This window comes from Symphalangus syndactylus, chromosome X, assembly GCF_028878055.3.
Source record: "Symphalangus syndactylus isolate Jambi chromosome X, NHGRI_mSymSyn1-v2.1_pri, whole genome shotgun sequence".
Classification (NCBI taxonomy): Eukaryota; Metazoa; Chordata; class Mammalia; order Primates; family Hylobatidae; genus Symphalangus; species Symphalangus syndactylus.
The window spans coordinates 28652735-28665941 of record NC_072447.2 but is presented as its reverse complement, the minus strand read 5'-3'; the positions used below and the strand labels follow the sequence as shown (position 1 = coordinate 28665941).

At 38.1% G+C, this 13207-nt stretch overlaps 1 protein-coding gene across 4 annotated transcripts in view; it reads right to left on the bottom strand.

The window, feature by feature from the left end:
* Nucleotides 1-13207, bottom strand: part of GLRA2 (glycine receptor alpha 2) — a 227814-nt gene that overhangs the window by 170544 nt on the left and 44063 nt on the right. For all 4 annotated transcript variants that reach the window (XM_055267588.1, XM_055267589.1, XM_055267590.2 and 1 more), the window contains one exon: nucleotides 8087-8310. In XM_055267588.1, the coding sequence (XP_055123563.1) occupies nucleotides 8087-8310 (224 nt within the window). The remainder of the gene's footprint in view (nucleotides 1-8086; nucleotides 8311-13207) is intronic.

The following is a 13207-nucleotide window of genomic DNA, read 5'->3' as shown; positions in this document are numbered from 1 at the left end:
TTGAGGGGCAATTTTATAATTATTTATGGTTTATTAGATGGTAGTATGAGGCCCCCAGATAACTGGTCAGTTTAATAACACACTGAAAGCAAACAATATTTCCTTAATGACTTCACCTTTAGGCATACCCATTCTGGAGGCATGCAGTAAATCTGGAAACAAAGCTCTTAACAGTTGGAGGGTCATAGCTTCTTTAATAAAGATAAGGACCTCTTCCTCTAAACAAACAAACAAAAAATAGCTTAAATAACCTAATGCACAAAATATGCATATATATATATATATTTTTTTTTTTTTTTGAGATAGAGTCTCTCTCTGTTGCCCAGGCTGGAGTGCAGTGGTGCAATCTCTGCTCACTGCAGCCTCCGCCTCCTGGGTTCCAATGATTCTCCTGTCTCAGCCTCCTGAGTAGCTGGGACTACAGGCGCCCACCACCATGCCTGGCTAATTTTTGTACTTTTTTTTTTTTTTTTAGTAGAGATGGGGTTTCACCATGTTGGCCAGGATGGTCTCGATCTCCTGACCTCGTGATCCACCCATCTCGGCTTCCCAAAGTGCTGGGATTACAGGTGTGAGCCACCGCGCCCTGCCAAAATATGCATATATTTTGAGGAAGGTTCAAGCAAAACCATATGATCATCCCAATAGACACAGAAAAATCTTTTGATAAAATTCAAAATCCTTTCATGATAACAACCATCAACAGATTAGGAATCAAAGGAACATCGCTCAAAATAATAAGAGCAATCTATGACAAACCCACAGTCAACATTATACTGGATGGCAAAAGCTGGAAGCATTCCCCTTGAGAACTGGAACAAGACAAGGATGTCCTCTGTCACCACTCCTATTAAACATAATACTGGAAGTCCTAGCCAGAGCAATCAGGCAAGAGAAAGAAATAAAAGGCATCTAAATAGGAAGAGAGAAACTGAAACTATTTCTCTTAGCTAATGATATGATTCTATACCTAGAAAACCCTAAAGACTCAGCCAAAAGGCTCCTAAATTGATCAATGACTTTAGTACAATTTTAGGACACAAAATCAATGTACAAAAATCAGTAGCATTTCTATACACCTATAACATTCAAGCTGAGAGTAAAATTAAGAACACAATACCATTTGCAATAACTACAAAAAAAAAGAAATACTTAGGAATACAGCTAACCAAGGAGGAGAAAGATCTCTACAAGAAGAACTACAAAACACTGCTGAAGGGAATCAGAGATGACACAACTAAATGGAAAAACAACCCATGCTCATAAATTTGAAGAATCAATATCATTAAAATAGTCATACTGCCCAAAGCAATTTACAGATTCAATGCTATTCCTATCGAACTAACGTCATTTTTCACACAATTAGAAAAAAAAAAAGATTCTAAAATTCATACAGAACCAAAAAAGAGCCCAGATAACCAAAGCAATCCTAAGCAAAAAGAACAAAGCTGGAGGCATCACACTACCCAAGTTCAAACTGTACTATAAGGCTACAGTAATAAAAACAACATGGTACTGGTACAAAAATAGACACATAGACCAATGGAACAGAATAGAGAACCCAGAAATAAAGCCACACACAACCAGCTGATCTTTGACAAAACAAGCTGGGGAAAGGACTCCTTTTTCCAAAAAATGGTGCTGGAATGACTAGCTAGCCATAGGCAGAAGAATGAAACTGGACTACCACCTTTTACTATATACAAAAATTAAATCTAGACGGATTAAAGATTTAAGTGTATGGCCTCAAACTATAAAAATCCTAGACAGGGCTGGGCACGGTGGCTCATGCCTGTAATCCCAATACTTTGGGAGGCTGAGGCGGGCAGATCACTTGAGGTCGGGAGTTCGAGACCAGCCTGGCCGACATGGAGAAACCCCATCTCTACTAAAACTACAAAAATTAGTTGGGCATGGTGGCATGCACATGTAATCCAAGTTACTTGGCAGGCTGAGGCAGGAAAATCACTTGAACCCAGGAGCAGAGTTGTCAGTGAGCCAAGATCACACCACTGCACTCCAGCCTGGGTGACAGAGTGAGACGTTGTCTCAAAAGAAAAAAAAAAAATCCTAGACAGAAACTAGGAAACACCATTCTTGACACTGGCCTTGGAAAATAATTTTTATATAAGTCCCCAAAAGCAATTGTAACAAAACCAAAAGTTGCCAAATGGGACTTAATTAAACCAAAGAGCTTCTTCACAGCAAAAGAAATTATCAATAGAGTAAACAGACAAGTTACAGAATAGAAGAAAATGATCACAAACTATGCATCTGATAAAAGCCTAATATGTAGAATCTATAAGGAACTCAAGCCAATCAATAAGCAAAAAACAAATAGCCCCATTAAAAATGGGCAAAGGACATGAACAGACACTTCTCAAAAAGACATACACGTGGTCAACAAACATAGGAGAAAATGTTCATCATCACTGGTCATTAGAGAAATGCAAATCAAAACCACAATGAGATACCATCTCACACTAGTCAGAATGGCTATTATCCAAAAGTCAAAAAGCAACAGATGCTGCAAGGCTGCAGAGAAAAGCAAACACACACTGTTGGTGGGAATGTAAATTAGTTCAGGCACTGTGGAAAGTAGTTCGGAGACTTCTCAAATAACTTAAAACAGAGATACTATTCGACCCAGCAATCCCATTCCTCGGTGCGTACCCCAAGGAAAATAAATGTTCTACAAAAAGACACATGAAATTTTATGTTCATGACAGCACTATCCATAATAGCAGACATGGAACCAGCCTAGCTGCCCATCAATGGTAGATTAAAGAAAATGTGGTACATATATACCATAGAATACTATGCAGCCATAAAAAAGCATGAAATGATGCCCTTTGCTGCAACATGAATTGTGTGTGTTTCTGTCTTTGGACTTGGGTTGAAGTAAATGAGGAATTAATGTGGGGGTAGGAAATGACAGCACTGAAACAGAAGTTAAGAGCCCTGATTCTTGTCCTAGCTTTCCTACTTACTAGCTCCATCGTTTGGGTTAACCCAACTTTTGAATGAAGTCACTTCCTTATCAATTAAACATGGGTGTTGGATTAGATATTTTACAAAATAACTTCAAATTAAAAAAAATCCTTCTATAAAAGTCATATTTCTGACTAAATTCTCAGAAGCAATGAGATTTTTAAAAAGAAGACAATATCAGCAAAGATACTGTGGGCACGTGAGACAAGCTGTTCTTCAAAAATGCTCACCTTCTCCTTTTTTCTTTCATGTTGTCCACCATATCCCATGAGGTCCTGACCTTTATTCCAACTCATTATATTAAATTCAACAAATATTGTTTAAACAATAATACGTACAACCTTCAAGACTCACCTCACTGTTTCAGTATGGATTCAAGTATGGATTCATTGTAAATAATGTGAATTTAGAATTTGACTCTCTCTGAATTTAGAATTTGACTCTTTCCCCATCCCAGATGAAGGACCACATCTTACTCATTACTTGATCTTTATTCTCTGGATTATTGACTTTCTCTGAAGGGGGTTTACAAATCAAAATGTATAGTTTTGTCAGAGATGATCAATAATTAATGGGGCAGGTCAACAAAAAACTTAGGATAAAAAGAGAGTAAGATAAAACATTAGAGAACGAATATTAAAAATGGACAGAAATGGATTTGGTACTTTTTCATCAACAAAGATTGTGTCCTACATCACTGGATAAAAGGTTTATTAAAACTGAGCTAAGGCCTTTCCTTCCTGTTTAAAAGATTTGTTTGAATTTTAGTCAAGTACCCCAAGTGTTCATGAGGATGACACTTAGGGAGTTCTGGTCTACTGCCTTTTCTTTTTTTTTTAGACCCCTGCCTTTTGGAATACAGATATATGAAGTATTAGGAAATGTGATTTTGCTTGTTATGAAATCAGTGGACTGTATAGTTCTATATTTGTTTTGTTTGACCATCAAAACCTTGGGCTTTGGTGTCCATAGAGAGTTAATTCTACCCCTACACCTACAAAGCTAAGAAAAGCATGGAATTTTTCCCAGATTAAATGCAATTGGTATTTGCTTTAGGTTTCAGGAAAATGCAAATACAGAGTATCAAGACAGAACATTACTTTTTAAAATGTGGACCACATACTTACATAATTAAATAATTGCTTAACTATTTACTGTGTATGTGGAGACAGTTTTAGGGTTTTTATTTGGTACTTCTAGCCCCTTCCTTGTATCTTTCCCAAACTTTCTTCATTCTATCCCATTTCTCCTCTTAGGAATTCAATATGTTCATCCTCAGAAATAAATTTTATATCAACTCTTTAGAGTTTAGTATGGATTTAAGCCAGTGGATTTCCTCTCCTGGGAGTATTTATGTTGTAAATCTGAGTAGGCAGGGAAATTACTTTCTAATGGAACTTCAGCAGGAACTTTTCAGCACCTTTAAGACATGGACACAACTGTACCCCCCTTGGCCTTAAACTTGAGTCAAACCTGCAGCTGGGCATATATTAGCATTAGTTACTCCTTGACCTCTAGTTAAATTGAGCCCAGTGACAAACAGGAGTGTGGATGCCAACTCCCAAATTCTGACAATATTTTGATCACATAATTCATTTGCAAAATTAGAGCCACTTTTGTTTTCCTTGTTTCCTATTTATTCCTATTACTTAATTTATCATGCATCCACCTGCCTTGTCAGACTGAAGTCATTCCAGGGGAAGGACCACATCTTACTTAGTTCTGGATCTCTAGACCCAGTACAGTATCTGGTTCATCAAAAGCTCTTCTAGGCAAATAATTAGATTCTTGCAGTTCAAATCTCCCAACAGCTTGTGTTTTCTTAAAATGATATCCCCAATTCTCCTTTACCAAGGTTTTTTATTTTGATTGCAGAAAATACAGTGAAAGAAAAGTATAAAATAGCCTGCCACAGGACAATCCCCACCTAATCCAAAACAATTGTTAGGGCATTTCAGGGCCTGTAATGTGCTATGCTTGGGGACCAGAGATACAAGAATTGCCTCTGGGTCTAGGCTTGGGAGCATCATATTCTTCATGATTCTAGAATGTAAAGACCTTCATAAAACAGCAAGAAAGCAACAACAACCTGATTTTATTTCAGCAGTGTGTGATGCCTGGTATTCATTAGAGCAAATGCCACCCAAGGCCTGGAGGATTAGCTGGGGCAGCTGATGCTCTGTGCTGCTTTTTATAACTCTCCTTCCTAGCACCACACTCTACATATGTCCCATTTTATCAGGTCCGATCAACTTATGTTGTGCTCAGTACTGCATTTTACACCAACCAAACACATCACCATGGATAATGTTTTGTGTTTCCTTAAAAATGAAATGGTCATTGGGGGAAGTTTCCTGGTTTTCTGTGCAAGCAGTGACTTTGCCACTTTTTACAAATGAGCAGCTTCTTTTATTCCACAAGACACTGGGGCTCTCAGCCATCAGCAGGCTGTGAAATTACTAGGTATAAGAATGGAATTTACAATACAGAACCAAATCATATATAGAGTTGTCAAATGAGGTTGTGATGATGGTGAGTCTGCAAACTTGGAAAAATTATTTGCAAGGAGACTAGCTGTCCACTTTTTTGGTAATAAAATTACATAGAGAAAGGGGGCATTCTGTTAAGGACCTTTAAATGCCAATAGTTTATTCAATGTACTATCTCTCATATACGGTACATTGTCCTAGACCTTTGGTAGATGTTACAAAAAAGACAAAAACCAAATATTTTGAATTGAAAGAGCTAAGAGCTTACTACTGAAAAGGAACATTAATTTTTCTAAACGTTGATTTTAGGTTCAGGGATACATGTGCAGGTTTCTTGTATAGGTAAATTGCATGTCATCAAGGTTTGGTGTACAGATTATTTCACCACCCAGGCAATAAGCATAGTACCCTATAAGGCAGTTTTTTGATTCTCGTCCTCCTCTTTCCCTCTACCCTCAAGTAGGCCCCAGTGTCTGTTGTTCCCTTCTTTGTGTCCATATACATTCAATGCTTAGCTCCCACTTATAAGTAAGAATATGCAGCATTTGTACTGCATGTTCAGTTGAACAGTACTGTACTATTCTGTACTATTCACTGAACAGTATTCTTCTGTTCCTGTGTTAGTTCACTTAGGATAATGCCCTCCAGTTCCAACCATGTTGCTGCAAAGGATATGATCTCACTCTTTTTTATGTCTGTGTAGTATTCCATGTCGTATAGTGCCAGTTTTTCTTTTGTTTTTTGTTTTTGTATTTTGAGACAGAGTCTCACTCTGTTACCCAGGCTGGAGTGCAGTGGCACTATCTCGGCTCACTGCAACCTCTGCCTCCCAGGTTCAAGCGATTCTCCTGCCTCAGCCTCCTGAGTAGTTGGGACTACAGGCACGTACCACTATGCCCGGCTAATTTTTTATATTTTTTAGTAGAGACGGGGTTTCACCATATTGGCCAGACTGGTCTTGAACTCTTGACCTCGTGATCCATCCACTTTGGCCTCCCAAAGTTCTGGGATTACAGGCGTGACCCACGGCACCCAGCCGCCACATTTTCTTTATCTAGTCTACCACTAACGGACATTTAGGTTGATTCTATGTCTTTGCTATTGTGAATAGTGCTGCAATGAGCATACATACATGTGCATGTGTCTTTATGGTAGAATGATTTATATTCCTTTGGGTATATATCCAATAATGGGATTGCCTGTTCGAATGATAATTCTGCTTTGAGTTGTTTGAGAAATTGCCAAACTGCTTTCCACAATGGCTGAACTAATTTACATTCCCACCAGCAGTGTGTAAGTGTTCCCTTTTCTCTGCAACCTCACCAGCATCTGTTATTTTTTGACTTTTTAATAATAGCCATTCTGACTGGTGTGAGATGGCATCTCATTGTAGTTTTTATTTTCATTTCTCTAATGATTAGAGATATTGAGCATTAAAAAAAACTGATTTTAAAATACAGATAGCCATTATTTTATTTATCAAACATTTACTCTGTGTCAGGCACTGCAGCAAGTATTTTTAATATATCTTATATCAAGGATTGGCAAACTACAGCCAAAGGGCCAAATCCAGTCCACCATCTATTTTTGTAAATAAAATTTTATTGAGACACAGCCATGTCCAATTGTTTGCATATTACCTATGGCTGCTTTTGAGCTATAATGATAGAGTTGAGTAGTTGCAACAGAGGCAATCTGGTCTGCAACATTTAAGATAATATCTGGCCTTTTACAGAAAATATTTGCTGACCACTACATTACTCATTCACACAAGAATATGCAGAGATAAACATGGAGTTTCCCGTTTTAAAATTAAGGTAACTGAGGGTTATAGGTTACATAACTTAGTAAGTGGCAAAGCTTGGGTTTGATTCTAGATTTGTCTAATTCCAGAAATCCATGTTTTTATGCTGTACTCATGAACAGCAGTAACCAAAATAATAAGGCAGGAAAAAATAAGAGCCTTACAGAGTCATAGAGAAACTGCTATTAGAGTTCAGAAAAGGGGGAGATTATTTTGAGCCTAGAGTGGTAACACTTCTGGAGAAGATCATATTTGAATATAAAAGCAAAAATGGATCTCAGGAATTGTCTGTCCCAGGCCCAAGTCCAAGAAAAGTTAAGAGATCAAGGTCACGTGTTTACTTAGAAGCAAAGCTGACATTGGAACCAGATTTCTACGTATCCAGCTAAAAGTATGTTGTTAATGACTATGCTGAGCTATTGAATTTGTGTGTGTGTGTGTGCGTGCTTGAATGTTACAGAATGGCAGAATTATTGAAATGAGATTTTGTATATTATGCTTAATGGCAATTGAACTGAATAGCCTGTACTTCCTTTATTGAAGCAATCAGGAACACATTTGTGCAGGTGATTATACAATGCCATTAACCATGTACCATCCTACCAAATACATTTTTGTTATGGAGAATCACATTTATGAGACCAAAGGGACTTTTGACACTCTCCACCAACTTTAAGATTCAAATGATAAACAAGAAACCACAAAAGTCAAATATTCATATACAACCTACCCTGCAGAATCAGGCAGCTCTACGTTAGCAGAGAAATGGAGATGCGAATGTGTGCAGCCAATGGAGGCTTACCTGATACTGTAGAGCACTTTGCCATTTTTCGAAATCCGTAGCAATTTGTTGTCAGTGGTGACATCGTGGAAGTTGGCACCCTTCTCATTGGCAAAGAACAAATCTGGTTTCCAAATGGAGTCTAGCATAGATGGGTCCAAGTCCAGGGAGTCATCTGGGTACTCACTGTACGCCAGCCGTGAATCATTCCACTGTTGTCTCAGAAAAATATTCACTCGGTAGTCCTACAGAAATGCCGTGGACAAGTGTTACTGATTACCCTGGCACAGGAGTTCTATTTGCGTTTCTCTCTCACTCTTCTCCCTGATCTGATACAGCTTTGGTGTCCGAGTAAACCAAACTGGGTATACCTTGGTCAAAATAAACCATTTAGTTCTATTAGGAGAGGGGACAGAAGGGAGAAAGAAAAAGGAAGATTCAACCAAACCAGAACACCAATAAAACAGGTTGACTTGGTTGAATTTTTTAGTATATGAATTATTCATTTTGGCATGAAATAATACTAAAGCTGATTTTGCTACAGAAAAAGGTAAACAATGAACACAGAAATCAGTCTGTGATGGCAGATTGTCAAATAAAACTGATTTATTTTCCAAATCAGAAATCACATGATCTCTGATCCCTTTCTGCTCAGATGCTCTGGGCAGAAAGAAACCCACTGCGTAATTTGAGTAGTGAAAATCTTATAAAACTGTGACATGATGGGGCAATATTTTAAAATTTATCAACATAAACATTAAGATCTTTCATGTTGACAAAATATTTTCCTTGCAGCTACTTACTTTTGAAATTCTTATCATTTTCTCTGAATGTGTTGTATCTACACTAGCCAACTTGATGCTTCATCCAAACAGAGATGTTTCACGTTCTCAATCGGAACACTGTGGGAGCCTTAGGTACACCCCTGGCATTCCCATTTGGTCTGGGAATTTTCTTCTGTGCTAATGAATAGCTTGGGGGCAGTGACTGCTCTCCTGGGAACTTCTACTCAAAGACCTTAGGTTCATTGAAAGTACTGCTTCACTTGATAATCTGGACTCCGATTGAGGCTTCAACAGTATTCCCTAACCAAGCCAGTCTGTGGTTTCAGAGCTAGTAGTTATCCACTATTGCTACTTGTGACCACAAGTGTGATATATACTAATTCATTATTACTCTCTTTCCTTTATATTTTTTACCCTTACTTGCTCCATGTCCACATATTTGGCAACTGGATTTTTGGTCGCTGCTTACGTTACTCTAATGGCGACTAACTTGTCCTGGTTTGCCTGAGAACTTCCCAATTTTGGCCCCAAAACTCTCACATCCAGGGAACTTCCTCAGTTTAGGCAAACTAGGATAGTTGGTCACTCTACTGGGAGTCACTGTACTCTGGAGACCATTTCAGGATGGCAAGTTTGGGCGAATTCCCCCAGGATCAAAAGGGAAAAAAATAATTAAGTTGTAAAGATCAGGGTATATGGAAAAAAGCTTCAATACAGTTTTTGTTTTTGTTTTCTTACCTATTTACTAAACTATACAAATTCCCATGACTTATTTTCAAATACATTCATCCTGATGATCAAGTTCATAGAGCATTTTGGAGGCAGTAGCTCTTGGGAAGAGTGCCCAAAGTAGGCCTAATCTCAAGTCTGTGCGAGCTTTAATATGGGAAAGCTAACCTTGAGTTTGAAGTTATAGGGGGCAGTTACTTTATGATAAATTGAGGCTTTACCATTGCACTGCTAATTTAGAGACCAAGGTCACCTAATATATTTGTTTTAAAAATGTCAGACTTGGGCCAGGTGCTGTGGCTCATGCCTGTAATCCCAGCACTTTGGGAGGCTGAAGTGGGTGCATCACCTGAGGTCAGGAGTTCGAGACCAGCCTGGCCAACATGGTGAAACACTGTCTCTACTAAAAATACAAAAATTAGCCAGGTGTGATGGTGCATGCCTGTAGACCCAGCTACTCAGGAGGCTGAAGTGGGAGAATTGCTTGAACCCAGGAGGCGCAGGTTGCAGTAAGCAGAGATTGCACCACTGCACTCCAGCCTGGACAACAGAGGGAGACTCCATTTAAAAAAAAAAAGTCAGGATTGTAATAGATTCTTGATTCTTCCTTAAGAAGTCAAAAATAAGAAATGTAGCTACCTGCTATCCCTGATAACTTAGCATCTTCTTATAACTTGTTTACGCAGCTATAGAATGAAAGGGGACCCATAGTCTCATTTCAGCAGTTATAGCACAACATGCATTCTAATAAGGGGCTGTGTATCTTCTTAATCTGAGTTCTTCAGGAATGTGATTTCAGATTGGAGATAAAACAACTCTTCATTCTGCAGAAGTAACCAGCAAAGCATGTGAAATGTCTGTTTTGGGGAAGGATTTGAGGGAGCTAGAATTATATTCTGGCGATGTTCTCTGAGCAGACACATTTTGTACACTTTGAGTTCACTCTCCTGTTAAATAAGGAGCAGACTAGGATCCACTGCTGTGTCATGGATAGTGTTCCAGCATCCATATGTCCAAATCACACACTATCTACCTACATCCTTCCAGGGAGTCATTTGGAAGCTGGGAAGAGACATCTTTTCTCTATTTTCTGATGGCCCAAACTTGTGGGAAAGCTATATACAGATGGTATGAAAGCACCCTTGACCTTTACTGACATTACTAAAATTCTCAAACTATGCCTTTATATCAGGAAATAGGGGTTACAAATCTACTCCCCATCCTGTAAATTCACTTGCCATCAGAAACTAAAGAAAACAGAAAAATAAAAGAAAATGGTAAACTCACATTTCAAAAACAGAATATAACCTATCTTATCATTTTCTCCTTATTAGTCATCTAAGTCTTTGGGACCACACAAAATTGTTCCAGTGAATACTCTTAATGCTGGGGCAACTAGCAATGACCACTAACAGATATCTGTGTGTCTTAATGAACAAAAATGCATTTTTGAATAATATATCCATAAAAATAATGATACATAAAAATATTCCTTAGAGTAACACAAATGTGTTGTCCTGTGAGTACACATCTCTGACACTAACATGTCAGAGTGAGAATTGGTATTGGGTCTGTAAGCAATATACTTTGTGGACAGGCAATACCTACAATAAATTAGTGGGACTTCATTAACCATAGGAAGGGCAGACTGGATAGCAACAAAGAAAGCCATGTTGACTTCTTGAAATATATAATCATTGCCTTTTAGTTGGGAACAAATACCCCAAACTAAAACTTTTAATAATGCTATTCGGATAATGGGGTGAGAGTGAAGTGTAAGGGAAGAGAGGAAAGTCAACAGGTTTAGAAACAAAATTCTGAGGCATTCTTGGAAATAATTTATTCCAGAAAATATAGAGAAATCGAAACTATTACCCCAGAAAATAGCACCAATCAATGTCCTTAATGACCTCATCACTGTGCATAAAGCTAAGGATTCTGACTACAACTAAAGACAGTTCAGGGAAGAATCTGTTTCTGTTTAATTTTTTTGACCAATTTTTCTGAGTCAAATTTTGTGAAACTATCAGTAAATTCATGGATGGTAAAATCTTAGAGGTAAGGTAAAGAAAGCTTGGGCTGTGATGACACTTTGGGTGTGCAATGGACTGAATGTTTGTGTCCTCTCAAAATTCATATGTTGAAATTCTAACCTCCAATGTGATAGTATTGGAGGGTAGAAGCAGGGCCTTTGGGTGGTGATGAGGTCGTAAGGTTAGAGCACTCATGAAGGGGATTACTGCCCCAGATAATTTTCTTTCTACCATGTGAGAATACCAGAGGAAGTCGGCAGTCTGTAACCCAAATAGAGTTCTCATCAGAACCTGACCATGCTAGTACCCTGATCTCACACTTCCAGCCTGCAGAACTGTTAGAAATAAATTTCTGTTGTTTATAAGCCAACCAATCAATACTTTGTTACCACAGCCTGAGCTAATTAAGACTGGTGTACCAGGTGGAGTCCCAGGCAGGGCCTCAATTATCTTGGAAGGTGAGGCCCTTTCTTGTTGGAGCAATTCTCACATTCTTATTATGCATCCACTTAAATATTGATGCCCTAAATCTGGGGCTGGCAACCTATGGTCTGTGGCCCAAATTTGGCTTCAGCCTGTTTTTGTAAATAAAGCTTTATTGGTACACAACCACACCTATTTGCTAACTTGGGCCTTGGCCTGTTTTTGTAAGTAAAGCTTTATTGGTGCACCGCCACAATTATTTGCTTATTATTGTTTATGGCTGCTTTCATGCCAAAAGGGCAGAATCACATAGTTGTGACAGAGACTATCTGGCTCTCAAAGTCTTAAGTATACTGTCTGGCCTTTTACAGAAAAAGTTTGCCAATCCCTACCCTAGGTGGCCTGAGGATTTCTTCTTTGACAAGCATGATAGAGTTCCAAAAAATATTTTCTGTAGTTTTGCACCAAAGCCAAAATTGAATAAAACAAAATATATTTTTAAAGCAAATGAAGTTTGTCATTATATCAAAACTAAGAAGTAAAACAAAAGAAGCACAATATACATCAGTCTTCTAACCATGCAATTCAATCTGTGTTATACAGCAGAATAGACAGGCTGTGTATGTTACCCTTGAGCAACAGTTTCCAAATTTTCTGATAGGAAGCATGACAAAGGTCACCAAATAAGTGGCCAGGAAGTACCTGAGCAGCCCATTTATTAAACTTTCAGTAGCTGTTAAAGATAGCAGAAAACAAGGATATCCATAGCTTCCATTTTAATCTCTTTAAATGTTTAGCTGTTTTTGCATTAATGAACATCGAAAAGGTGTACATTTACATTTTTGATTGAGAATATGATGCAATGAGGAGATTTAATCAAAGCAACATGGGAGTCTAATTAATGCAATCAGCATTAGGTCGTGCAAATATTGTCATTAAATGCCATCGTGTAAAGCTGGTGACAGTGATTTGGGCTACTGAAAGCTTTGCCCCCTCTCTTATTATGATAAAGCCAAGAGGGGAGAGACAGAAACTGAATGTCAACCCGGGAGTTGATATACTCTTTCTATGTTTAGCTTTTATTATGAGTCATTTAATAACCATATCAAAACTATCCTATTTAGGTAAATTTTTAAATGCACTACATCCTGTCAAAGCCTCACAAGTCTCAT